This window comes from Haemaphysalis longicornis, unplaced genomic scaffold (assembly GCF_048455015.1).
Source record: "Haemaphysalis longicornis isolate Haplotype H1 unplaced genomic scaffold, Haemaphysalis longicornis Haplotype H1 scaffold_4, whole genome shotgun sequence".
Classification (NCBI taxonomy): domain Eukaryota; kingdom Metazoa; phylum Arthropoda; class Arachnida; order Ixodida; family Ixodidae; genus Haemaphysalis; species Haemaphysalis longicornis.
Genome location: NW_027526361.1, coordinates 48,343,944 through 48,369,996, shown reverse-complemented (window position 1 = coordinate 48,369,996; position 26,053 = coordinate 48,343,944). Strand labels below are relative to the sequence as shown.

The 26,053-nt window shown below is 47.5% G+C and overlaps 1 protein-coding gene across 1 annotated transcript in view; it reads left to right on the top strand.

Annotated features, from left to right (window-relative positions):
- The window catches only part of LOC144178654 (corticotropin-releasing factor-binding protein), a 93,947-nt gene that overhangs the window by 51,241 nt on the left and 16,653 nt on the right, over positions 1–26,053 (top strand). The window contains exons 3-5 of the mRNA XM_077706660.1: positions 4,888–5,045; positions 17,658–17,868; positions 20,009–20,196. Of these exons, the coding sequence (XP_077562786.1) occupies positions 4,888–5,045; positions 17,658–17,868; positions 20,009–20,196 (557 nt within the window). The remainder of the gene's footprint in view (positions 1–4,887; positions 5,046–17,657; positions 17,869–20,008; positions 20,197–26,053) is intronic.

Genomic DNA, 26,053 nt, shown 5'->3' with positions numbered 1-26,053 from the left:
GCGCCTCATCGCCTGCGTTGCGTCGGCGCGTTAAAACCCTACAATCAATCAATCAGCTTCCAGGGAAGTTGAGAGCAAAGCACCCTTTACAGAACAGATCTTTTAAGTGCAGAGTACTTAGGGCCTAACCTTGTCGTCGTAGCGCACTCGCTGGGCCCAAATAGAGGCACACGGCGTTCAGTCGTAGCGGCTGTTCGACAGCCAAGTAGTTTATGTATTTATAAGCGTTCGAAACTCGTGAACCGCTGGCGCTTGTTATACATCTCCTCGTTGTTTAGCGCACAGAAAACTGTAGGTACATTTGAAGCAAAATATACGTAATCAACCGGCAGCGCCCGCGTTCATTTAGTTAGGAACGCTCGTTGGGTTGACTTTTACGATAGTAAGCGAGAAAAAGTGGCAGTGCAACGCCGGCACGTGCGGGAGGAAAAGCAAGCACAGAAAGAACAGAACTCCCACTGGCGTAGTTTCAGGGAGGGGGCGCGCGAGCACTGCGAAGGCGGGAAATTTGAATTGCATTGGGTGGTAACAGTCAGCGAATAACGGCGCTACAGCCCATTATTGATAATCACTGCTCTGCACTTCCGACAGCTTTCACATTGAGTGGAACGGCTTTAATTTTTTTTATGACGGGCTCCAGCTGCCTCCGGTAAGATCTAAAATGGGTTCGTCGGAGCTGTAGCATTCCGACATAAGCGCGCCGTTGAAAACGTAGTGCTGTAGGTGTCGATCAATACGGCCACTGTCTCAACGGCAGATAACGGGAGCACCGCAGCAGCTGCAAGTAGAACGAGGCCCTTGCAGCCACTGACGCCAAGATTTCGACTTTCGCCGCCTTCCAAACATAGAAAAACGTCATTTAAGTCAGCGCATCAAATGACTCCTAAGGGTTTGCGGCCGTTTAGGAGCCTGTAAAGAAGTGAAGACGAGTGTGTCAGCGCCTATCAGCTGGCGTTTCTGCCCGTAAGATGTTTTATTCATTATGTAGGTGTTGCCGTATCACCTACAACCATGGCAGGGCGAATTTGGGGGTGTGCCCTGGAACGGGAAGGGTGGGTGGTAGGAAGTTCTTTTTTGCTATGATGATGATCATGATATTACATGAGACGTTAGTAATACTAGTAACATTAAGATTAATCGTTATTTTTCTTATAATAATATAAAAATAACAAAAATATCATGCACCTCTCCGTCTAACGACGGCGATGGTTGAACTCCAAGCTTTCTCGTCCCTTTGGATGTCGTTTGAGTTTGAACTTAGTTTCGGCCATGTCGAAATGGCGCAGTCGGATAGACGTCGGCTTCATAGCGCAAGAGACCCAGGTTCGATTCTGGCCACGGAGCGCGTTTTTTTCTTTGAATTTCCTCACGATCATTCGCCATCATCGTCAGGGAAAGTTGGCTTTCCTGCGAGGCGTTTTCGCGTTACAGACGCAATAAGTGAGAGCACTAAAGCTTCGTTTTAATAATAATCAATTGCGCTTTTTTGCCCGCCGACGGGTCGCCAATAGGTCTGTATTGGCGACCGATACTGATTGATTATGAGGTTTAACGTGCCGACGCTACACAAGCGATGAGGTGCGCTGTAGTGGAGGGCTCCGGATTAATTTCGACCACGGGGTATCATTACGTGCGCCGAAATCTCGAACACACAGGCGTTTTCGCTTTTCGCCTCTATCAGAAAAGCGCCCTCCGTGGCCGGGTATCGAGCCCGCGTCCTTGGGCCCAGCAGTACATCGCCTTATCCACTGAGCCACCGCGGCGGGTGTTGGTGCCCGATATTACTTTGTTATGTTAATTTGTTGCACTAGGAGGTGGGCGGCCTCTTTTACCACCCCCTTCAAATCCATCGCTGCACCATAAGCCATGCTTTTGGGAGCCGAGTTTGGTTTGAGATTTGGTGTGTTATGATCATTAACGATAGGCATAACCCATTTTCCTATCAATGAACACCTGTTACTTTGCTAAACACATGGTAAGTTATGGTCTTGTCCGTTTTGTTGATTTGTCTTCGAATTGTATGTACGGCGCCCTCATTTAGAAGAACTCTCCCAGAAGTCCAAAACATTGCGTGAGAGAGTGAGTCATTGAGTGAGCGAGTGAGTGAGTGAGCGAACAAAAGTAAATAAGTGAGCTCACAGTAGTAATAAGTTAGAGCGAGTGAGTGAGTAAGTTAGTGGGTGAGTGAGTGTGTAAGTGGGTGGGTGAGTTAGTGAATGATAGAGTGAGTGAATGAGTGAGTGAGTGGGTGAGTGAGTGAGTGAGTGAGTGAGTGAGTGAGTGAGTGAGTTAGTGGGTGAGTCAGTGAGTCAGGGAGTCAGTGAGTGAATGAGTGAGTGAGTGAGTGAGTGAGTGAGTGAGTGAGTGGATGGGTGAGTTAGTGAATGATAGAGTGATTGAATGAATGATAGAGTGAGTGAGTGAGTGAGTGAGTGAGTGAGTGAGTGAGTGAGTGAGTGAGTGAGTGAGCGAGCAGAAGTAAATAAGTGGTGAGTGAGTGACTGAGTGAGTGACTGAGGGAGTCAGTGAATAAGTGAGTGAGTGAGTGAGTGAGTGAGTGAGTCAGTCAGTGAATGAATGAGTGAGTTAGTGAGTAGGTGAGTTAGTGAGTGAGTGGGTGAGTGAGTTAGTAAATGATAGAGTAAGTCAGCGAGCGAAAGTAAACAAGTGAGTGAGTGAGCAAGTGAGCGAACAAAAGTAAATAAGTGAAAGCGAGTGAGCGAGTAAGTTAGTGAGGGAGTGCGTGAGTGGGTAGGTGAGTTAGTGAGTGACAGAGTGAGTGGGTGAGTGAGTGAGCGAAAGAGTCAGTGAGTGAAAGAGTCAGTGAGTGAATGAGTGAGTGAGTGAGTTAGTGAGCAAGCGGGTGAGTGAGTTAGTGAATGATAGAGTGAGTGTGGGAATGGGTTGGTGAGTTAGTGAATGATAGAGTGAGTGAGTGTGTGAGCGAGCGAGCAGAAGTAAATAAGTGAGAGATCGAGTGAGTAAGTTAGTGGGTAAGTGAGTGAGTGAGGCAGTCAGTGAGTGAATGAGTGAGTTAGTGAGTGGGTGAGTTAGTGAGTGAGTGGGTGAGCGAGTTAGTGAATGATGAGTAAGTGAGCGAGCGAAAGTAAATAAGTGAGTGAGTGAGTGAGGGAGCAAGGGAGCGAACAAAAGTAAATAAGTGAGAGAGCGAGGGAATGAGTAAGTTAGTGGGTGAGTGAGTGAGTGAGTGAGTGAGTGAGTGAGTGAGTGAGTGAGTGGATGGGTGAGTTAGTGAGTGACAGAGTGAGTGAGTATGTTGGTAGGTAAGTGAGTGAGTGAGTCAGTGAATGAGTGAGGGAGTGGGTGGGTGAGTTAGTGAGTGAGAGGGTGAGTGAGTGAGTGTGCGAGCGAAAGTAAATGAGTGAGTGAGTGAGTGAGTGAGTGAGTGAGTGAGTGAGTGAGTGAGTGAGTGAGTGAGTGAGTGAGTGAGTGAGTGATCGAATGAAAGAGGAATGAAACTAAGTCCCAGGATGTGATGTGATGTTCGCGGGTAAGCCTCCTTGACCACCCGTTCAGGGGGCCGAAATGTCAATATATTGTTTCCCTCGTGGTCTGCGTTTTTTTAATTAGTATCTTGCCAGAGCAGACAGGCCTCCGTCGAAGCATTGGTTTCATGTGATGGGATGTGCCGCTTTACGATAAGTTGAGTCCGGCATTTGCGAATGGCCGGTAGAAGCTCCGAGTCAGTATCACTTTCTCGTTCAGAACATCACATTTATTGCAACGATGAACACTCCAAGAACCAATCACCCGCCAAGATATAAAGAAATCGTCCGCGTAGACCAGAAAAACGCTAGTATCGCCGCGTACGATAGTGTCGTCTCCTTCTCAGCGATAGACTGACTCGTCTAGTCAACGGAGCTTAGCGGCCGTTTCGCACAGCTTGAAGAGTATAAATCAAAGCCACGGCTAAAACGGAATTGTCAGGGGGTAAACTCCTAAAAATATTAAGAATTAAAAAATAGCGTGATCATTTCATAATACTCGATGTGAGATGATCCCTCCGCTCATTGCAGTAACAAAAAAGCGGTAATCGATGCGCATGCCGCTACTTTTACCTAGTTTTTGTGGCCCATTTCAAGGATTTCTGTTGTCCTCACTGCAGAATCGATTCTTTCATGGATTACGTGTTTTTTGCGTTCACCTTTTTTTTATGTTGTTGAAATTTTTACCCCTAAAATGTTTAATGGCCTAAGAAAATTTGCTGGCCATTTGTGTCCGTTTTTTTTTTTACTCGGAGCATCGTCAAGCACACCGGCAGCCATTTACAGTCCTCGGACCTTATGTAAAATGTCAGAAGCGAATAAAATACCTGAGGAAAAATTCCTCTCATAGGATTAGAATTCGTCAACCTGGTACGATTGGAAGGCTGGAAGCTTGTCACTTGATCAATGCCTTGCTACAAAACAATTACATGCTCTGACTGAAAACACGCTGTCCTATGAAAGTTGATAGAATCGGTGACAATGGAACTATTCGGGAGCAGTTAAGGGGGAAGGAAGATGAAAGGTATGGTAACAGTGATAAACAGAGCGAGACGGAAGAAATTTTGAGACGGTGTCGGCGAGATATGAGCAAATAATCTTGTGGCGATCGTGCCATCCAACAATTGTCCTCCCATACCTTCAGGATCATCACCACCACCGCCATTATCATCATCGTTGTCCTCTTCACCACCATCATCACCATCATCAACAGCAACAACAACTTACTTACTCACTTCCATGTTCTAACCTACCTTCAGTAAAGCTTGGTGTCGGGCTTCAAATGACTTATCTATTTTCTGCTCTGCCTGATTCTGAATGTTTTAAATCCTTTTGTTAAGTTGTGGCATTTTCTAATGTTCCGTGTCTCGTGTTCACGCAGACTGCTTATACCACAAGTCCGTGGAGGGCGAGTACACGTTCGTCTCGACGGGAATCGACAGCGTGTGCGCGCTGTACATCCTCGCGGAACCAGAGTATGTCGTCGAGTTCGAGATTCTGCGCTTCGACGTTAGCTGCACCAAGGGAGGCGCCCTCACGGCAAGTGCTCCTTTCTCCTACCTACGTTATACCGCCCACAGTTGTCGTTTGAAAAAAAGAAAATTCAAGAAACCTTGATTGTGTTTCCTCTCACTGATGAACTGGCATCTCCTTGGTACTCTTGAGCTTTTGTTTTTTTGTTGAGTGCCTGGGGTCCAAAAGCTCCTGAAGGTGTAACCCAATGACGTTTAAAAAACTTCTGGAGTGGAAGCGGCGCCCCACTATTGTAGCTGGCAGCTTCCATATTCCTCCAGGCAGAAAGCGTGCAAGTGGCCACTTATGCGCACGCAGCATTCCTCTTGTGTTAGAACGCTTCAGAACACTATGCTGATCTCGTGTGTCACCTGCGGCTGCAGGAATCGAGTGAAGCAAAAGCCAAGAAAAACTTTTGGTGAGCAAGTATGCACGAAACAGCCTTAAATCGCTTGTCACCTTCAGCGCGCTATATATCTCCCTAGAGCAGTGCAGGAGCAGTAGCAACTGAGAACTTTCTCTACGAACTTCTTTTTCTGGCGAATGTAAAGTAAAATCGGGTTTTGTGCGTGCGCCTTAGTTTCCCAAAGGACAAGACACTGCATGGGGTTCGGAGGGATGGCTGAATGCCTATAAGAATGCGCACGTTCTTGTCTCGGAGCAGTCTGAAACCAGCCGGCTGCTTTGACACGACGGACAAAACAACAACTCTGCGACAAGGGGATAAATTCCTGCCGTTTTCTGGCTTTCCACGCACATCTGCGCTAAAATCTGAACTGCGGCGGCCACTCAGCGATAATCAGGATCGATTACACCCATCGGGTGGACTTCTGGAAAAGCCTTTTGCCTGTTTTGAGCGCGGTAGTGCCAGATACGTCAGAATTTGTGCCACGAAATATGCATGGTAGCACATTCCGCGCGAGAGAGATAGAAACACTTTTATGGAGTTCTGTGGTTTAGCGGTGCGTGGTGGCCGCCGGTTGAAGTCCTGCGGCGACGGTGGCAGCTTTTGTGACCAGGAGTGTTTGCACGTCAAGGTCTGAGCTGCCCAACGCACGCTTCCTCTGCTCATCACTATTTACATGCCGGAAGGGATCTTGATGGCATGCCCACGGACAAGTGGGGCGGAGGCGCCACAAAGGAGGCAATTCGGTGAGAAATACTGATCGGGGCGATGGAGTACTGCCCGGCAAATGAGGGTATTCGTTTGCAGGAGATGCCAGAGGCGTTCCTGATAGTTGGTGAGCGATGACTGCTGCACTGAGGTGCTGTTTAGTGAGCTGCCGGAAGATGTCAAAACTAATGGTAGCGTTATGAGAGCATGTTCGGAAAATCGACCACAACGTAGAAAATGCAAGGTTTAAAATCGCCACATGCAAATAGTGAGAGCTTCTTATAGTAAAGATGTTCACACTGACCTTTGAACAGGCATTATTTGCTTAGTTGGAACCTCATCATTGGATTGCGATCCACGCAACAAGCAAATTTACGCTTTGTCGAAGAATACTGCCAACCTGTATGTAAAGGTCGGGCTTTACAAAATTAAAAAAAAAAAAATCATCCGGAAAACTCGCATCGCGGCGCACCAACACAGATAACAGGGTCTATTTTTTATAAATCCGTAAATGACACTTGGTAGCAGCCAACTGGCCAACTGGCCTGACCTTCTATTATTTTCTATTTTTCTGCTTTGTTTAGTTTTAAATAACGTTCGTTGTTGGGTTGGTTGGTCGATCATACTCAGGTGGCGTATAGCGCAAAAAAAGACGAAGGACGGGAAGGATGCACAAGGACAAAGCGCTTTGTCATCGTGCATTCTTGCCATCCTTTGTGTTTTTTTGCACCCCTTTATTAGTCTTTAATGGCGCGAGGGCGAACACCGTGGACGAAAAAAGAGCGGAAATGTGGAGGAGACCGAGGGAGGAATTCACCGCTCAGAAAATTTCCGGGAGTGTTCTGACCTTAAACCTAACTTTCCCTGATGATGATGATGACTGTGGGGAAAGTGCAGCAAAATTAAAACGCTTCCTTGCGAAGCTTGCCGACAGCTCCGTTACGCCCCCTCCGCTAAAAGGCGGCGCGACGCAGGCGTACGACAACGTAAATAAGCCTAACGTGGAGTTTTTAGGTGAACATCGACAGCATTACCCACAGGCCGACGTAGGGTAAGAATGGCACTGATCGGCGTAAGGCCTAACATTAGTCCTAACGTCACATCTGGGGGTTTAACATCTCAAACTCACACCCACTCAAAATACTGTTCACTGAACGCCACGCAGCAGGTACCAATTCGCACTGTACAGCTCAAACCCAAACGTCTGGCCTATACGTAGCGCACACCCGAGAGTTGCTGTGGGTATTCTATAAAAGTGGGGTGTACCTCCAGAGTAGCACATACTCGCAGTGTGGGATTGCGCAACTAAAGATCTTTCGTAGCCGTATGGCTGAATTTAGGTGGATGGCAAACTTTCCTTCGCGTAAAGATCTTCGCGTTGAGCCATCCTCGTCGTTAGGCGGAAGGGTGCATGATTTTTTTTTTTTCAAAATGTTTGCTTATATGCACTTCATCTTCAGGGTCGGTATTATAAACGACACATGCATGGCCCTGGCGGTTTTTCGGAGCAGAAAAACGCATGTCGCACGTAAGGCGGCAATGGAAACTTCTTCCGCACCCCCCCCCCCCCCTCCAAACTCCGGGCTACTAGCCGGAAAATGCCACGTATGCTTCGGCAGCGAATGTAATAAGACATTGTTGCTGGCAAAACTTGCGGAAGCGGACCGGTAATTTATCAGTGCAGTTGGAGTGCATTTGAATCGTCGTTTTTTTTTCTCTCGAGCAGCTGACAGCACCCACATTTTGAGCCCACGTGTAGGTGGTGTACCTAATTCAGTGATCAGGTTTGCAAATAGCGTGAACTTCTAGAATAAGTGAAATGATGGAGAGCGGTGACAACAGATCAGATACTCCGCTGCGTGCGAGGCTGCAACAGTGAGCTGCGCTCGTATAAGGAGAGCCGGTCTAATGGTTATGGTGTCCGTTCAGCCCGACACCAGTGAATTGTAGTTCCCAGAGAGGCAACGGTCTCACTGAATGAGCGTCATCTTGCTAGAAATGATACTTTGTAGGCAAATGTATTCAATGCACATTTCAAAGAAACCCCCGTTGTGGCATTCTGGAGCTTACACGGTAGATATTGTTAGAGAGACAAGGAAGCGGCAAGGAAACCGGTAGAATGATTTCTTTCTGATGCAAATGAAGCCGCTGACAAAAAAAAATAAGAAGAAACTCTCTCAACAGTTGGGGGAAAAATGAGGGGAGCCCGAAAAAGGATTGCCTGAAAAACCACGCGAGAAGGCTGTGATACAGTAAACATGAATATCACCGTAGCCCGTACTATGGCTGTTCCTTTTTCGCTTACCTAAATACTCCATGGTGCTAATCTAAAAGTTATCTTCAGTTTCAGCTGTCGTTGCTTTCCGGTATTAGAATTGCGTTCCGGTGTAAGTTAGAATTACATCACGGGTGTCCTTGACATTGTTTAATTCGCTCTTGATTTGTTGGATGAAAGTATTGGCGTTGTTTGGGCGTATTAGCCCTTTTAATGCGGAAAAACTGTTCGATATTTGATATTTCTGGCGCTGGTCTTAATATTTACGCATTTTAGTGCTTCCAGTACAGCGACGTCTTCGGCTTCAAAGCTACTTGAATACTGATGAAGTTTAAGTAATTTGGTCACCATTATTTTATTTTGATCACCTAAAACTACAGATCACTTCACCTGCAGGTGCTCACTGTCAACCGCGCACTTCTTCGCCGGCTTAAGGCGACAGCTCTAACCTTCCCACACATCGGTTAGCGCCTGCCGTGTCGCACGTTCTCCAATCGCATCTGCAACGAGAGCGCGCGCGTCTCTCCCGGAGTCTCGTGGAGGAAATAGCCGGAATGCTTGTTTGGGGTGGGCGTTGCGTACAGGGTCCTGCCCCGTGCGACTACTGGAGTTCGCATACGCAACACCTTAAGTTAATTCGGGCGACTGACGAGCACGTTCATACGAACAAAAGCGGCAACTACCTAAAGTGAGTGAACCCTTGTTATAATGAAATAGGTTTATTGGAAATATCGCTTTATACTAAAAGTTTCATGGCACCGACTGCTGTGCATTAAAGCAAACTATCCCCACTTTTAACAAGTTAGCGCTAATAAAGAGGCCAATATGCTATCCCGATAACTTTGTCTATTCAGTATTAACCACCAAAGCCTCAGCTTCAGCCAGCCTACCAGCCTACAGGGACCTCCTCTCAATCCCCTTAAAATAAATCCCAACGTGGTTGTTAGAATCGCGTTTCGCCTTTGTTATTTAGTATATACAATTTACAAAAGGTCATCTCGAGGGAGTTCGACTAACATCGATCACCGTGGGACACACAGGTGTAATAGCATCTTGGAGATTCATCATATAGTGATTGTAGAGTATGACATCAACAGATTTGCCACCCAACCGTACCTCGCCTTCATCACAGTTGACCGCGTCGCTCTTGTGTGATTACCATCGCCATGAAACACGGCTGCGGATACACACTTTTTCTCAGCACGTGCCTCCCAGACACATTAGGGAGTGATCACCACATAATCAGCCTGCAGCTGCCTCACACAAAAGCTACAAAAGCTCGTCTTGGCACTGCACGCTTAACGGGTTGGACACAATTTCGTCATGACACTCCTGCCCAATCTATTAATGACATCGAAGAATGGTCAGCTGCCATCCTGGACACAGCACGGAAGTGTACAAAGGAAATCCCTCTGACTCCTGACACCCCGGTGGTAGATGCTCACCTCGATCATCTTTGGGCTGCCGCCGTGGTCTAATCAAGAGATGGAAAACTCGAAGGACCAATCGGCGACTCCGCATTCGTATTGCTAAGTTAACCAAGTAGGCTGCGGATTATGCCCAGCATCTTAGCCAGCAAAATTGGGCTCAATTTTGTACAAAGCTCCAAGGAACGCTAGGCACGCGGCGAACTTGGCATCTCCTAAGATCCCTATGGGCAACAATGAAACCAAAACTGCAGTGGCCCAACAACTGCGCCGCCTCATACAAAACTATCCCGGCACGGAACAAGAACTTCTAGAGGAGCTAAGGAAACCATGGGCACGACCAGACGGGGACTCGTCCCTGCCCCATGCTCCTTACACTGGCCCCCCAAACGCTGACCTCGATGCGCCCTTCACCCTTCCAGAAATTGAGGCAGTAGTGCGGAACCTCACCCGCAATACCACACCGGGTAAGGACCGCATCCAGAACAAATACTTGCGCAATCTCGATACAGCCGCCCTTGAAGCTTTATTAGAGTATATCAACAAACAATGGAATGCGTGTACTCTACCACAACTCTGGCGGCACGCGGATATTACTCTTATCCCAAAGCCTAAGAAACCATTGACTCCAGGAAACCTTCACCCATTTCACTGACATCGTGTGCTGGGAAACTGTACGAACATTTAGTGCATAACCGCTTGGTAGCACACATCGAGGATAATGATCTCTTCCCAATGACCATGTTTGTCTTTCGACCCCGTCTGTCCACGCAAGATATTTTAATCCAACTTAAGTCGGACATTATTGATCGCCTCACATCATCCCACAAGCGCTGCATACTCACTCTGGACATCAAGGGTGCATTCGACAACGTTTCACACTCGGCAATACTTGCAGGACTCGCATCTCTCGGATGTGGACAGCGCATGTATGACTATGTCAAGGCCTTCTTAACGGACCGTACTGCGACAATTGGTATTGGATATCTTCGATCGTCCGCTTTCACGATTCAAGCGAAAGGTACTCCGCAAGGGTCAGTCATCTCGCCACTGTTATTTAACATCGCCATGAAGGACCTCCCACCGAAATTTCAGTCAATTCCCCACATTAAACACGCACTATATGCGGATGACCTTACCGTCTGGACGCCTACTGGCTCCATTGGAGAGCAGCAAGACGCCTTGCAGCAAGCGATTACTGCTACCTTTCACTACCTCCAGACAAGAGGCCTCCAGTGCGCACCCGAAAAATCGGCTTTGCTAACGCTCCACTCCCAGCCTTCTCACAAATCTGCTCGAGGTATACCTGAACCTCAACTGGCCATTGCAGGGCAGCCAGTCCCCAACGTCCCGCAACTGCGGGTGTTGGGTCTCACAATACCCAAAAACGGCTCTGGGCTGCACACAATTTCCCCTCTGCATAAAACCCTGTCGCAACTGATGCACCTTCTGCAACGCATCTCCCACCGCCGTCGAGGCCTTAAAGAGCACGATACCCTACAGATAGTGCAAGCTTTGCTTATTAGCCGCATTACCTACGGGACCCCGTACCTCGCTCTGAAAACAACAGAAAAGGCTCGGCTCAACACAATGATTCGCCAAGCGTACAAAACTTCGCTTGGCCTACCCACTGCTACTGCGACCCACAAACTACTCGCCTTGGGAGTTCACAACACGTGGGAAGAGCTGCAAGAAGCCCATCATTCAGCTCAACTACGGCGCGTGCAATTGACTCCCACTGGTCGACAGGTCCTTACAGCATTAGGACTCCGTCCGATACCCCCGAGGGAACAAAAACAACGCATTCCTCTAGCCCTGCGAGATGACATCCGGGTGGCCCCAATTCTTCGCGATATGCACGCCAACTACCACCTTGGCCGCCGGGCTGCCCGTGCTCGAGCCCTGACTGCGCGATACGGCGAAGACCCCAGCGCCCTATATACAAATGCTACCCCCTACCCTGGGCGCGCCGGCCACGTAGCCTGCGTAGTTACTCATACTGGCCAATGCGTCACTGCTTCCACTGCTACCACAAGCTCAATCGATGTCGCCGAAGAAATAGCCATTGCCCTGGCCGCCATTTCCCGCCCTGACCAAGTAACCATCCTCACCGATTCGCAGACAGCCTGCCGAAATTACCAAATTGGCCGAATTTCTTCATCAGCACTTCACATATCCTCAAAAACTGCTCAACGACCCCTGACATCCGCATCGTCTGGGCTCCTGGACACGCCGCCATCCCCGGCAATGAAGCGGCTCACGCCGCGGCTCGCGATATGATACACCGAGCCATTGCCGACGGTGGCCAATGTTTACCCCCTCACGATCAACTCCACCCACTCAGTGGCTACACGGAGATTCTCGCGCATTACCGGCAAACTCGCCGTCGTCTCCCACCACCACACTGGCGCCTCTCCAGAGAGGACGCTACAACTTGGCGGCGGCTCCAAACGAATACCTATCCACATCCCATCCGCCTCCACCTCATCTTCCCCACCCAACAACCTTCCCTCTGCGCTTACTGTCCCCAGCCTGGCACCCTCTACCACATCATATGGGAGTGCCAACGAACTCCAGACTTTCCCCCCCTTTCCAACCCAACCTTCGAGCAGTGGAGGGCTTCCCTGGCCAGCCCGGACCCGGATATCCAGCTTAAGTTGGTGACCCGAGCACGGACAGCCAGCCGAAGTCAAGGCATCCCGGACTAGGGACGCCTTCCATGGGGCGACGCCCACACATCAGCCTCTGCTGGAGAAATAAAATCTCTCTCTCTCTCTCTCTCTCTCTCTCTCTCTCTCTCTCTCTCTCTCTCTCTCTCTCTCTCTCTCTCTCTCTCTCTCTCTCTCTCTCTCTCTCTCTCTCAGCAGCATTTTTCTTTAGGAGAACGTTGACGTTCTCTCGAAGTACGCGTACATAACACAAGCGTGTGGAAGGCTCGCGGAAAATAACAGCTGCTTTTTACACAGGTTCGCTTCATATGAAGCGAAATAAATTAATGATCACCCACGACGGGTACTTTTAAGGCTATTTATTAAGTAAATGCTCCTCACATACTTTAAACATGTGGTTATTTTCAACAGGAACGAACTTTAACCTAATAAGTTACAACGCCGCATCTTGTGCATTACGTCGATGTTCAGTTAATTGAGATTTAGCGTATGAGAGATCGTAAAGCGATAAAAAATTACAATGTAGGGTTTTTGAGTTTTTAAGTCCCATCGTTGCCTTAAAATAGCTTAGCTTTTTACAAGGCTACGATAATAAAACCTTGAAACAACGACCGGCAGACCACAAGGAATCAAAAGTCCCATTAGTACTATTTCGGCCTTTCGACTGCAGAAACCGGAAGTAGCGTGACTTACTCCAAATGTCAGCTGTGGGACAGCCCTGTGTGCGTTTCTCCTGATGTGCGGGCCAAATCAGGCGTCGTGTTTTTTTTTTTTGTTTTTTTTCCGAGGGGGGGGGGGGGGGGGCATTTTTTACAGTTTATATATTTTTTTAGGTTGACTTGAGCACAACTTTAGCATTTCTGTGCCCGCTGTTGTTCTGCCATGTTTTTACCCTTTCGCTTTTATCGATTCCTGCACCTTGTATTGCAGTTCGCCGTCGGTAAGGTTTACGCCTAAATGTCTTGTCTTGTTTTGCGCAACTCTACCCCGCATAAACTTTTCCCGCATTTCCACAACTCCAGTACACACGCCAGCCACACCAGCCAACCGACTTAACAAAAAACGGTATTGTTTACGTCTCCTTAGAATAGAATGCCCGCAAGCGTAGCCTAAAGGGGAAGCCAAGTACGGATCTTCGCTGTAAGAGCACTGGAGGTTGTGGCAGGCTTCCGACTTTAGGCGTTTTCGGAATTTATTTTTTTATACCCAGTTGCCCAGCTGTCCAACTAATCTCTTGAGAACAACATTCACTTCAGGTGTTTGTTCCTTCATAGGAACTGTTTCCATGGTTACCGATAACGTTTTTACCGTGGGTGTGTTTTCTAAGCGCTAGTCTCCCCCACCTCGCTTCTGGCCATTCCGAAACCTGTCGCCAATCAGGTTAAGGCTAATTTTGGATATATGGACAACCGCTCTGTCGTTCACGGACGTAGCGAGCAGCACACATTTGTCATATTAGGTTGGTTCCCTTTTTAACTCCTGTCAGATTTCCTGTTAGCGGAGTTTTGCACATCCTCAACGACGCTTTCTTTAGCGTATCTTGTACATAAGCTGTCATTTTAACACCAGAGCTGTCTGAGGCGAGCGTTATCCGTCCGTCGCAACAGAAAACCTCGGGGAGCGATGACGTCACCTCACGTTGCCTAGCAACTCCTGGCGCAGCTGTGCATATATTCGAGCATGCTTCGCCAGCCTAGGCATGGCTTCGCCGATCCTCACTGGCGCCTGTCAAGCGGTGACGCCACAGCGCAACGCAAGGTCTAAAGGCTCGTGTACTGCGGCGTCGTCCAGGCTTGCGCATGGGCTTTCGCCACGTGAGGAGCTCGCAAAAAAAAAAAAAAAGACAAAGGGAGAGGGGCCACCAGTTCTGCGGCTTCTCCAGCTATACACAACTGGTGCAAGCTGTGTCAATTTTATCCTGCGCTTCTAACGAAATATTCTTTTTCCATCCAGTTTTAATGTTACACACGCATGGGACTATACCAGAAGCCAGGCGCTCGATTTTTATCATGGACATAAAAACCAATTGCTCGCAGTTAGAATGTGTGCTGTATAGTGCACCATGCCTCCTATAATAATACAAATGTGGTTGGTGGGTGTTTCGTTCGGTCAGGCAGTGATCAACGACCAGTTTTACCTACTCAGAACGGCACATAAATATTCTAAAACACACCCGGTCACACATGCACGTACGAACGCACGCACTGAAGTTTTTTCGCAAACTACAGACATTCTGAGTTATTAAAAAAAGGGTCGTTATTTTTTAACATTCTCGGAGACAGTGCGTCGAACTTCAGAACACACCGAGAGAAATACCGCGACAATACGAACGTGCTTGTGGCCCGGAAAATCCGAAGCGAAATAAATCCACGCTGTATTTCCGTTCGATGAATACGAAATGCCTCCTCGTGAGCCATGCCATTTTCCAGCACACTAAAATGTAGGGACTTGATTGCTTACGCGTACTTCGAATTTCATAGCAATAACTCTTTGGGAAGCCCTTCACCTTCAAACTGTTCCTTGTATGCGGAGTACATACACTAGGTTTATGCTTAACAAAGCTCTTTACATCAGACTAATGTAGCATGAAGACCGTCGTCATTACTTTTTGTGATACTTTGTGTAATGAGTGGGACAGAACGGTCGTGCGCGTTTGCATCAACACACATACTGGAGCGCGTTGAGACAGGGCAGCGCAGCATGCTTCCCCGTAATCTGCACGGTTTCGTAAAATGCACTTGATATCGTACACATTTGGCAGTGCTTGTACCAGCTAGTTGGAAATTTTAATCTGAAAGGGGTATTAAAACACGGAGCAATCAGAGCCCCTTTGTGTGGACACACTTAGCATGTTTAAAATGTTTATTTCGACGTGGTTGACTACAGGACATGGATGAGGAAAGGTATAGACCAGGGACAAGCTTCTTAACAAAGGTTCTTTTTTTACCTAGTACGCCGTCCCAATACTGAGACCGTGTTGTACAAAATGATTTTCCTAAAAGGGAGCTTCCTTGAATGTTAGCTCTGAAAAGACATTTACATGTTGGTTTTGCGCTTTGTACCCTGCATTAGGCTTTGGTAGCAAGCGTAAGGTGCCGGTGTCAGTATCCTTTGCACCTTTTGACACTGATGGCTGTCCCAGATTCTCTGTGACTGTATATATACGTGGGCAGCAGTCGTGCAGGTATGGCTGATGCGTTTCAGAAGCGCATTGCAATCATAAAGTGGGGAAAAAAGATGAGGTGTAAGATGTGAACTCCCACTTCTTCGGGGGCATCCTTGCTGCAAACAGCGTAGGAACGTCATAATGTCTGCACATACGACGGAAATATCACAGCTAGGTGTACGATCATTCACATTTAATAGTAATTTTATTAACCACAGTAAAAAATTGTTACGCTGAATTCGCTTGCGTACTTACATATACGCCCTGCTTACATTCCAAACCATTTCCTTTGTAAGTGTTACGCGTATAGCACTGAATATTCACGCAACATGATCTTGTATGTATTACTGCTAAGGCGAATTCTCCAACATTCGGTAGGCTTTTTGGGACAGCAGTGCATGACCATAAAAGAGAGCGGAAACCTTGCGTAAATTGATTGATTGATTGATTGATTGATTGATTGATTGTGGGGGTTTAACGCGCCGACGCAACGCAGGCGATGAGGCGCGCCGTAGTGGAGGGCTACGGATTAATTTTGACCACCTGGGGATCTTTAACGTGCGCCGAAATCTCGTACACACGGGCGTTTTTGCTTTTCGCCTCCATCAGAAAAGCGGCCGCCGCGGCCGGGAATCGAACCCGCGACCTCGTGCTCAGCACCTTGCGGAAATACCCGTTGGGGAATATTACAGGACTCAATTCGTCCCGCCATGGTATTCCACGCTGGATTTTGTATCTACGTAGTGCTTTATGTCGTCGTTTTAAACATCCCAGTGAGTTAACATCAATATCAAGAGTGTTCCGCATTCAGTTTCAATGAAAGGTTTTTCCGCTCCGCAGGAATGTCCTCTCCGGCTCACATCCTGTTCGGCCACGCACCACAGGGCAAAAAATGAGAAACACCTTAAAAGAGCTATCTACCACGTATAACGGCCGACAAGGCAAAGTTCATCCGAAGCACGCTTAGCAGTTTTACGGCTACATTGTTCGCAACTTAATACGAAAGCCAAAGTTCATTGATTAGCCTTGCATAACCATCTCAAGAAGATCCGTTGCTAGCCTGAAGCACGTTTTTCTTAGTTGCTCGAACACCCGTGTCCAATCAGCAAAGTGGGGCACATTCAATCAGCATCGACGGTAGTAACTTCACTTTGCCGAAGGCTAAATAATGTAATGGAGGACCACCATTGCATAGGGCAGACTACATTATGGTAATCTTTAGTCATGAAGCAATTTCCTTAAAGAGGGAGACAACGGCAAAAAAGTTTCCCGTTCTGTTCTATGGTTTGCATAAACAGGCGTGTTCGGCGTGGGAACGTGTCGCAGTACGGTGGAGTTTCTTTTCTTTTCTTGCTTACGAAGCCGTAAAAGAGAAAGTTTTAGTTTAGACTGGTGAAATCTTGTGCTGTGTATTTATGTGGACAAAATTTCCAAATGGCCGCACAAGCAATGGCCGGCCGGCGTTATTATCATTTGCCAAATTGTGTAATGTTTTTTTTCTTCATTGGCGAAATTTCTAAAACTTCGTAGGATTGCGGTCTTACGCAATCGCATGACGGAAGTTGGCTTAACGAGTATATATATATATATATATATATATATATATATATATATATAAAAGGCATTTGAATTGAGAACTAATACTAGTATAGGTGGGTATATGAGTGAGTGAGTGAGTGAGTGAGTGGAAAGCGGGGATGGAATGGAGAGGATTTTTGGTCGAGGACTGTATTTAAAGAGGGGCTTCTGGTTGATGAAGTCTGGAAGTACTGGAAGAACAAATTTCAAAGCCTCTCGTTTTAGTGCGCGAAGACCCCGCTTTCCTCAGTATCCGTCAAAGTTCATTCGCTTCAGCACGCCCCCTTAAGCACTGCAGTCGAAAGCGCTTACATTTCACAGTAGAAAGTAGGGCGCTGCCTTGGTTTCTTTGACAGAATACATAGGAAACGTTCTCTCCAGTCAACACGTTCGTTGTCTCCCCGGCGCAGATTCTCGACGGGTGGGAGATGAACAACGAGTACTTCCCAAGCCAAGAGGACCACCCCAAGCCAGCGCAACAGCGGTTCGTAGAGTTCTGCGGTCCCATCAAGCCCTGGAAACCGTTCATCACGTCGCAGAACGTCGGCGTCGTGATGTTCAGGGTGCCAACTCGCGGAAACTACTTCTCCGTCCTCGTCTCCTTCCGCAGGAACCCCAAGCGTGAGTGCGGTCTCTTACGATGACTGCGCCGCTGAGCAGCCAGCACACATAGCGGACGGCGCTCGGGTGGGAGCCAGGTAGCCTCAAACGGAAGTAGAAAGGAGAAAAAAAATGTGGTTGGTGCCTCTTTCATAGGAACCGGTTAAAAAACGGAAGTGAAATGTGCCTTCACAGGAGCATTTAAATGTTTATTGTGCATCCATTAGAACTTGCACATCGCTATTTATATTACGTCGGTATGACACCGTTAGACGCATCAACGTTAGACATTGGATTCCACGCGCCGGAACATTGCGTAAATCCGACTGAAACCACAGCCCCTTGAAAACCGTGCGAACAAAACCAAACCGAAACCGAAACCGAAAGCAGTAGGTGGCGGAGGGTGCATCAATTTATCTGCGTCCCGTGCGTACACGAAGACGCTGGCATCGAGGCGCCAAGTGTCGGCGCACATTTGCGTCATGATGAACTACTTCGCTTCGCCTCTTTTAGACGGCAGCACCACCTGAATAAAGACGGCAGTGGGAAAGATATAAGGCGCATTCGTAAACCTATTTGCGCCTGAGTACATAGCGCAGTTGGCAGAGCGCTATGTACTTCTCGTTGCGGCGGGAGAGTTCGTGTTTCGGATCCGGGCGGAGCCGCGTCAACGAAACTTTTTCTGGTGATGTAATTTCCGTGACGGATATGACGCCGGTGAGATCTTGGTGCACCCGGGCATAAAGCACTTTCGTGTTATAATGGGTGAGATTGTGTGCGGCCGTGAGACCGGTTGGCTACTCTGCGCTTGGGGGTAGGGTGTAGAGCTGAGTGGGTTATGTAGACAGCAGCGCGCAAAAAAAAGGGGGTAATACATGGAGGAAAGAATGGTAATAGTAGGGGAAGCATCTGCGCGCACATATACTTACGGGAGACGCCACAAACGCTCGCGTAGTCCCACTCATTTTAAAGAATATGGAGAAAAGCTTTGATAAACGAGACTTGGTAGAGTTGCGCCCCATCGAGTGCCGTGAGGCAGGACAACTATTTAAGAAAAGACAAAGGGTAATTTTTTTGTTGCTCTTTCTTGCTACGGTGCTTGATTTGCAATTACCCAGAATAGTCCGCAAAATATAGGACACGGGACGCTCAAAGTACTATATTATGCCAGAATCCGTTGCCGCGTTGTCACGTTGCAATAGTCAGCTTTCAAGCAAAAAGCCGTCCCTGAGAGATAGAAGGAAAGCGAAGGGAAAGGCTGAGAGGTTATCGAGGCTCAGAGCCAGGATTTTTTTTCGGAACTGGGGAAGGGGTGTGCAGGGGATGAAAGAGAGGGAAGGCGAAAATGCGGGGATAAGAGCGGGGATGCGCACCCCCTTTGGTTCCTTTGTGGGCACTATAGTCTTTCATCTAAGCCTGAGTCCTTCATGAAACGCAGAAAGACTTTCGTTGCCTTGTGTGAAGTCAAATTGATGGCGGTACGAGTATCGTGGATCGTGCTTGCTAGAAATTTGTACTAACTTGTGTAAATGACGTAATTGCGCGACGTGAGCATTCATAGTATGCGATTTAAAACGTTTCAAGCGCATTTATAGAGCCCTAAGATAAAAATTACTGAAAATACAAAAACAAAAAGCAGCCATTGCGTGAATAAAGTATGGGTGCACGTAGCCGCGATGAATGTGCTAACCTGAACGTGACGCATTAGAAAATGCACACTATGATAAAATTTTGAAAGAAAATAAGCAGGAACAAAATATCATTGATGAAAAGAAGGCAAAAGGCACAAGTGACGTGTATGGGCGAAAATTGAATGGTGTCATGCTTCGATTGCACCTCCGTCGCTCCCCTGCCTCGCTTAAAACCGCTTTGCAGCAATTTCTCTTCTTTTTTTTTTCTAGCGAGTTACACTTGTTACGTACTTTATCACCCTCCACATAAAATGATCCGATGTGCAAAATCCAAAGAATAGATGCAAATACAAGACGCAAAGGTAATTTATTACTCCAGGAATTTTCTGTTACTGAAGTATAACAATTTTATTAAGCTGGCTGGCTGACTAGAAGAGTGGGTGTTAATGACCTTAAGAGAGCTTCGACTACACCTTGAATTTGGTGGAAGTGACGTACCAGTGGTCATTCCTCCTGCTTCTTCAATGCAGCGTGCAACGTGATGCTACAGCCGCTGACCGACAACTCCGTGTACACGCTACGCAACTACGGTCGGCGTGTGAACTGCAGCGCCGCCTTTATTTACGCCATGAACTTCCGGATCCTGGCCACCAGCATCGGCTCTCAGCCCTTCCCCGGATCTGGCAACGCTGAGTTCGAAACGGGAATTATCACAAAAGTACGCAAGTCAGGATACCGCTTTCTCTACAAACTCCCCATTTTCGTTGTTGTGCTTGTTGTTTATTAATTATGCAAGAGTTTACTAAGAAACGTATCAGAGTTTTGGTATTGGAGGATATAAGAGGTCAGGTCGTGGCCCTATGCCTCACTCCTCTCTTTACGCTGGTACGGCGAGGGATAACCATTTCCCGTGAAGAAGGGGGCGAAAATGGTACCATTCCTCACAATACCGCGTTTTAAGGGCATAGCACTTTAGGGGCTCCCCTTGTCGTCGTAGCTCGCTCGCTGGACCCAAGTAGAGCCACACGTCCTTACTTCGTAGCGGCTGCCATCGCGGCGTAAACTAGAGGCTTCGAAAGCCAAGCGGTTTTTATAGTCATTAGCGTTCGAAACTCGTGAACCGCTGGCGCTTGTAATACATGTCCCCGTTGTTTAAACTGCAGGTACATTTGAGGCAAGATATACGTAATTAACGGGCAGTGCCCTCGTTCGTTTAGTTAGGAATGCTGGTTGGGTTGGGTTTTGCGATAGTAAGTGGAAGAAAGTGGCCGTGCCGCGCCGGCACGTTCGGGAGGAAAAGCGAGCACAAAAAGAACAGAACTCCCGCTGGCGCAGTTTCAGGCAGGGGACGCGCGAGCACTGCGAAGGCAAAGCTCGTGCGCCCCCTGCCTGAATTTGAATTGCCTTGGGTGGTAGCAGTGAGCGGATAACAGTGAGCGGCTACCACTACTGCTAGTTCATTATGGCGAATCACTGCCATGCGCTACCGACAGCTTTCCCGAACATTGAGTGGAACGGCTTTAGTTTTTTTTTTTTTTTTTTTTTTTGATGACTTGCAGGCTCGTGAATAAGGGAACAAAACACACTCCCAGGCCTCTCGTGGGGGAGTGGGTTTTAATTTCACTCATTGTGCCATTTTACAAGTTAACCAAGACCGCGATAAAGCGCAACTTTCATATACACCAAATTTACATTGCGGTTTCACTGGATGAAACCGCAATGTGAATTGCGGTTTCATTCACTGAAATCTGAGCTACCAGGGGTACCGTAGCAGCCGGTTACGGATAGGTTACAACCTGCAAATTTTTAACGCGTGCAGAAGTACCGACACGCGGGTGCTTTCGTGTTTTACCTCTATCAAAAAACGGCCTTCGCGGTAGGGATCGGGCACGCGACCTTGTGCTCAACAGCACAAAGCTTCAGTCACCATGTGCCTCTCATACCAGGATTTTCCGTTGCGTTCCTGTCGAAGCACTGGGTAAGGTTGCCTGCCTTCCGTCAACACGCTTTCCAGCAAGACGAACATGCATATCTTTTCTTTTTCTGACCGGTCTTGCGTGCGACAGCGTTATTTGCTCTCACATTAGATGTATACGTGTCACCATACCATTTATAAGATTTCGCTTCATATTTCTGTCTTCCTTTTCTGAGGCTGCGTACATTCGTACTATTGTTTTAATGAAATTGAAGTCCTCAATTATCCCGCGGTATACTGTTCAATGTGCAGTCAACATAATATAAACAGCACCAGATCTCTGCGCAACTTATTCATGTTTTTTTTTGTGTGTGTGGGAGTTGGGTGAGGAGGGGAGGGGGAGACCAGCAGATATTTTCAGGCATTCGCTATTCACTGAAACTTAGGGCCTCCTTCTCTGCAATCTTTGTCCCTGTGCTCAAAGGGAAGACATTGCTGGCAAAATTTCGCCTCCTTCATATATATCGCTGGAAATACCCCGCAATTTTCAGTCTCCATGAAGTGAACCCCTTTTCTAAGATCAGTTTCACGCCGCGAGGAGTAATAAAAAGAAAGTCTGCGCATCTGTTCTGCGTTGGTAATGGAGGCGGCACGTGCTGTTTCTTGTACACATGCGGTCAGCATTGAAAGGCTCAACTGCATTACCTGCGCATAACGCTGCCGATGGGTGTAGCTTTCGGTGTCGTAACAACAGACCAACAGCGCCAATGTGGCGGTATGATGTTACTACGCTACAAAAACTGCCAGAGAGGTGCACTTGAATAAGTCAATTGCTGAAACTGCCGAAAAACAACCCCAAAAATTCCAAGCCTCGCACTTCCAATGGCCCCGCACACACAGAGTAGGCTGAGTACTATCAGATCACTACCTCGACCAGAAGCTGCGAAAGTTAACTGCGGCGTTTGTCCGGAACCCGAGCTTACACCTCCAGAAATTGCGCAACGTAGCTTACAGCACCGAACGGTAAATAAACGTGATGCGAAGCTTCCCTATTTCGTCGAGCCGGGCTGGAGTGAAGGCAGAATAAGTCGGAAAGCCTTTGTCTTTGCTGAGTGACTCTGCTCTTCCGTGCTGTCTCCTTTTCCGCTCCTCTCATCTTTTGGGAACCCTTCATTCGAAATGAAAAAATAAATAACGACTCATTATACTCTGCGAAGGTGGACTACCAGCGAAGCTTTTTAAAAAATCACACGACATAGACGTGACACAGAATTCAGGCTAAATGTGCAAGCAAATTTTGTTTCCCTTAAGTGTTGAGTGCGCTAATACCTACGAAGCACACATACGTACACGCACACACTTTTCGTTTGAGTCTACGTATCTTGAAAAAGGGTGCGTATTATCAGGTAATCTACTCACGGTGTATATACAAATGATGAGACATATAATTTGCGTGGAAGTCATGTTTTAAACGGGGTGCGACCTTAGTGGTGACCGCTTGGACGCACACTGGGGCGTTCATTTTCCAACGCCTCACGCTATTGAATGCATGCCTGACGCTTCAGAGGCACGTAAAGCCCCACGAGTTCTTGTTCGCAGGCACGAAAAGTACGCGAAACCGTGGCGATATAAGCTTCGCTTTAAAAAAAAGGCCAAACGGATACCCTCATTGGGATGCAACGCGAACTATTTTTCTTTTTCCAGCCATAGTAAAAAAAAAAACTAGAAATGCACCCTTTTATTCATACGTGGTTGGTGGTAAGAACAATAGTTTCGACTCGTAATCTCCTTCCCACTGTGGGAATGGTCTACACAGCCATATCACCTGTACAGAGGTTTTTTTGTACAGACGTGTAGGTCACGCCCTCGCGTCACCTACTTCGCCCGAATTCGCGTATAAACTATTTAATGCCCCTCCGTAACGTAATTCCTAGGTAAGAAACCCCCACTCCGAAGCCATTCCACTAGCAACGAGGTGTCTAATTGTGTTCTTTAGGGATAATATCTGTCTATAACGTGCCATTTGCGCGAACGTTGCAATTGAATTACAGAGTGCGCGGAAAGTCAGGTTGGATGGGGGCCTACCACTGCGCACTTTTACAGCGAATGTTTCTAATTTCTTCAGACCCTAACCAGCACTAGAGACAAATAGCACGTTCGTCAGAATAGTTCGCGGTTTCCACCGCTTTCAATGAAGAAAAACAACAGGAGCGCCGACAACAGATATCTGGTCAGGTTAATTCAATTACCTTCCGTGCTATGTTGATTCTAGATGCTTATGAACGCGTACGCAGTTGAGATATGCGCTCGGTGAATACACATACCACTTTCGCTAATTACATTGTCTTCGTTATGAGGGAGTCTTTTTATAATTGTTCTGCTTTTTCAGTGCTCCTTTCAACCGGAATCGCGCTGACCCAAAAGTGGGCGTCGGTAACTGTATAATCGACGCAGAAAGTCGGCACTAGGGCGTAAAGAAAGCGCGTTCGCGCTGTGATAAACCAGGCAGATATGTCAACAGACGGAATATTCAACAGACATGATATTCAACAGACATAATAGTCAACAGACATGGTGCTATGTTCCTCCTTGTTCGCCGCCGTTCCTGACTGAGATTATGCGCTCCCAAAAACGAATAATGCGTTATTCGTGGCACACTATCACCAAATGATAGGGAAGTGAATGGAAACAGTCTAATTATCTTTATACCTCAGTCAGAGTTAACACCATGCTCCCTGCGCCAGATAACCAGATAACCAGATAACCAGACGGCGGTCCACACACGCACGGATTCATTCTCGGAAAAACTCCAGCAGGCTCCCGCAAAGGTGACTTGCGACGGAGTGTAGAAATCATCCTTATTCAGGGTGGGTTTAAAAGAACGTTTTGTTTTCAGTTGTATCTGCCGAAAATATATATAGGTACAGTAGACTCGCGATAATTCAAACTCGAATAACATTGAATTATGGTCAATTAAAACAAATTTCAAAATTTTTATTGGCCCGCTATGTTTTGAATGTATTTTAAAGCCGCTTAAGTTAAACTCCCACTGTGTAAATTCGGTAAATTCTTGCTTTTTGCTTGTCCTTGACAGAAAACATCGGCGGCATGGGCTGCTTTCAGCTCCCCGTTTGCATCGTTATATGGCTAATAGACACGAACAAGGCCGACCACCTGCATACACGTGTCAAAGCGAAACCGCGCGCGCCAACAACGGCGTGTGGAGTGAGGAAGAAAGAAAAAAAAATGGCTGTGGCTTACCTCAGCTAACCTTGGATATGCAAAGCAAAAGCTTGTCCTAGTCTGGCTGAGTCTTAGTTTCGCTCGGTTAACCTTTTGTTTAGCTGTATTGCCGACCATGTCTCAAAGCTATTGGGCTGCGTGCAACGCTCACAGAAGGAGGCCAGGTGAACGGGGCGTTCGACGGGGCGCACGCGGCGTTCATTCGCATCGAACGCACCGATCCTTTTCGCCGGTCGCGAGACGAGTCACGTTGCCCGAGGCAACCCAGCGCCGCACGGTAGGCAGGCCGCGGGTTTGATCGGCTGTCACGGCCGCCGCCGAAGAACGACTTAAAACGGAGCCTTGTGCGCAGCGCCGAAAGCGGGCCCGGCGATGCGCTTCGAGGGGCGTGTCGCCGGGGGTGTGTCTCCGGTCACAAGGTCACCTTGCGCATCCGTGAAATCGCTCGACGAAAGTAGCAAAGCTTTGCCTTAAAAAAAAAAAAAAAAAAAAGCAAGATGGCATGTGGAGGCAGGCGCCGGCAGCGTGTTTCCAAATGCTTCGCTGCACAGAGCGCCCACGTGACATGTGTGATGTCACTAAGGCGCTATTCTTTTGAGCGCCCGTTAAAAGGAACCCACCGTCTGGGCTCTGTGGCCTTGATGTAGAGTGCTGAGTACTGGAGCTGAGGGGTTGAGTTCGAGCCCCAGCAGGTCTGTCTCAGTTGTTTTGTATTGCTCAGCTTTTTTTTTCTAACTTTATTTTTTTTTTCTGAATGCAAATCTACGTGTTGTTTTTGTCAATAATGGTAATTTGGTATGTTTTAGGTCGCTTTAGGTTTAGGGCGGTTCCAATGACGACCTTTAATTACCATTCTCCTTCGCGCGGCGCGGCACGTACGAAAATGCCACGCGTGACCCTCGATCAACTCCGCACGCGCCGCAGCACATGACCTGTCTTGTGCATGAATGTTGTATTATTACATATATGTGAGTGTTTCCTTACAATACCCGTTGGTATGTTGCCCGGAGTCATGTGAGCTGCTGCTGAGATCATCTGCGATCATCATCATCTGACCGGCGGAAGAAGGCGACGCTTGGACTCGGACACGGCAAGCACGCAGGCGCAACTGTCATTATTGGCAATAAAGCCAACTGTGCTACCCCTAGATCACTGGTTTCCATCGCCTCATCAGTGACAATACATATACATATGTGCGCTCGTACGTGCGTGCGTAATCAAACTTTGAGTACGACTCACGTTTACAAAAACAAAGAGGCTTACAAAAGTTTTCTGTTTGTAACCACCTGTGTTCTTGTTTTTTTTTTTTTTGAACGTGCGCCGGTCTCCAATTTTATTATATAACAAAACAAAACATAGACATAACCTCTCTATTACGCCAATATTTTCTAATACAAATACATGAATCTTTTTTTTT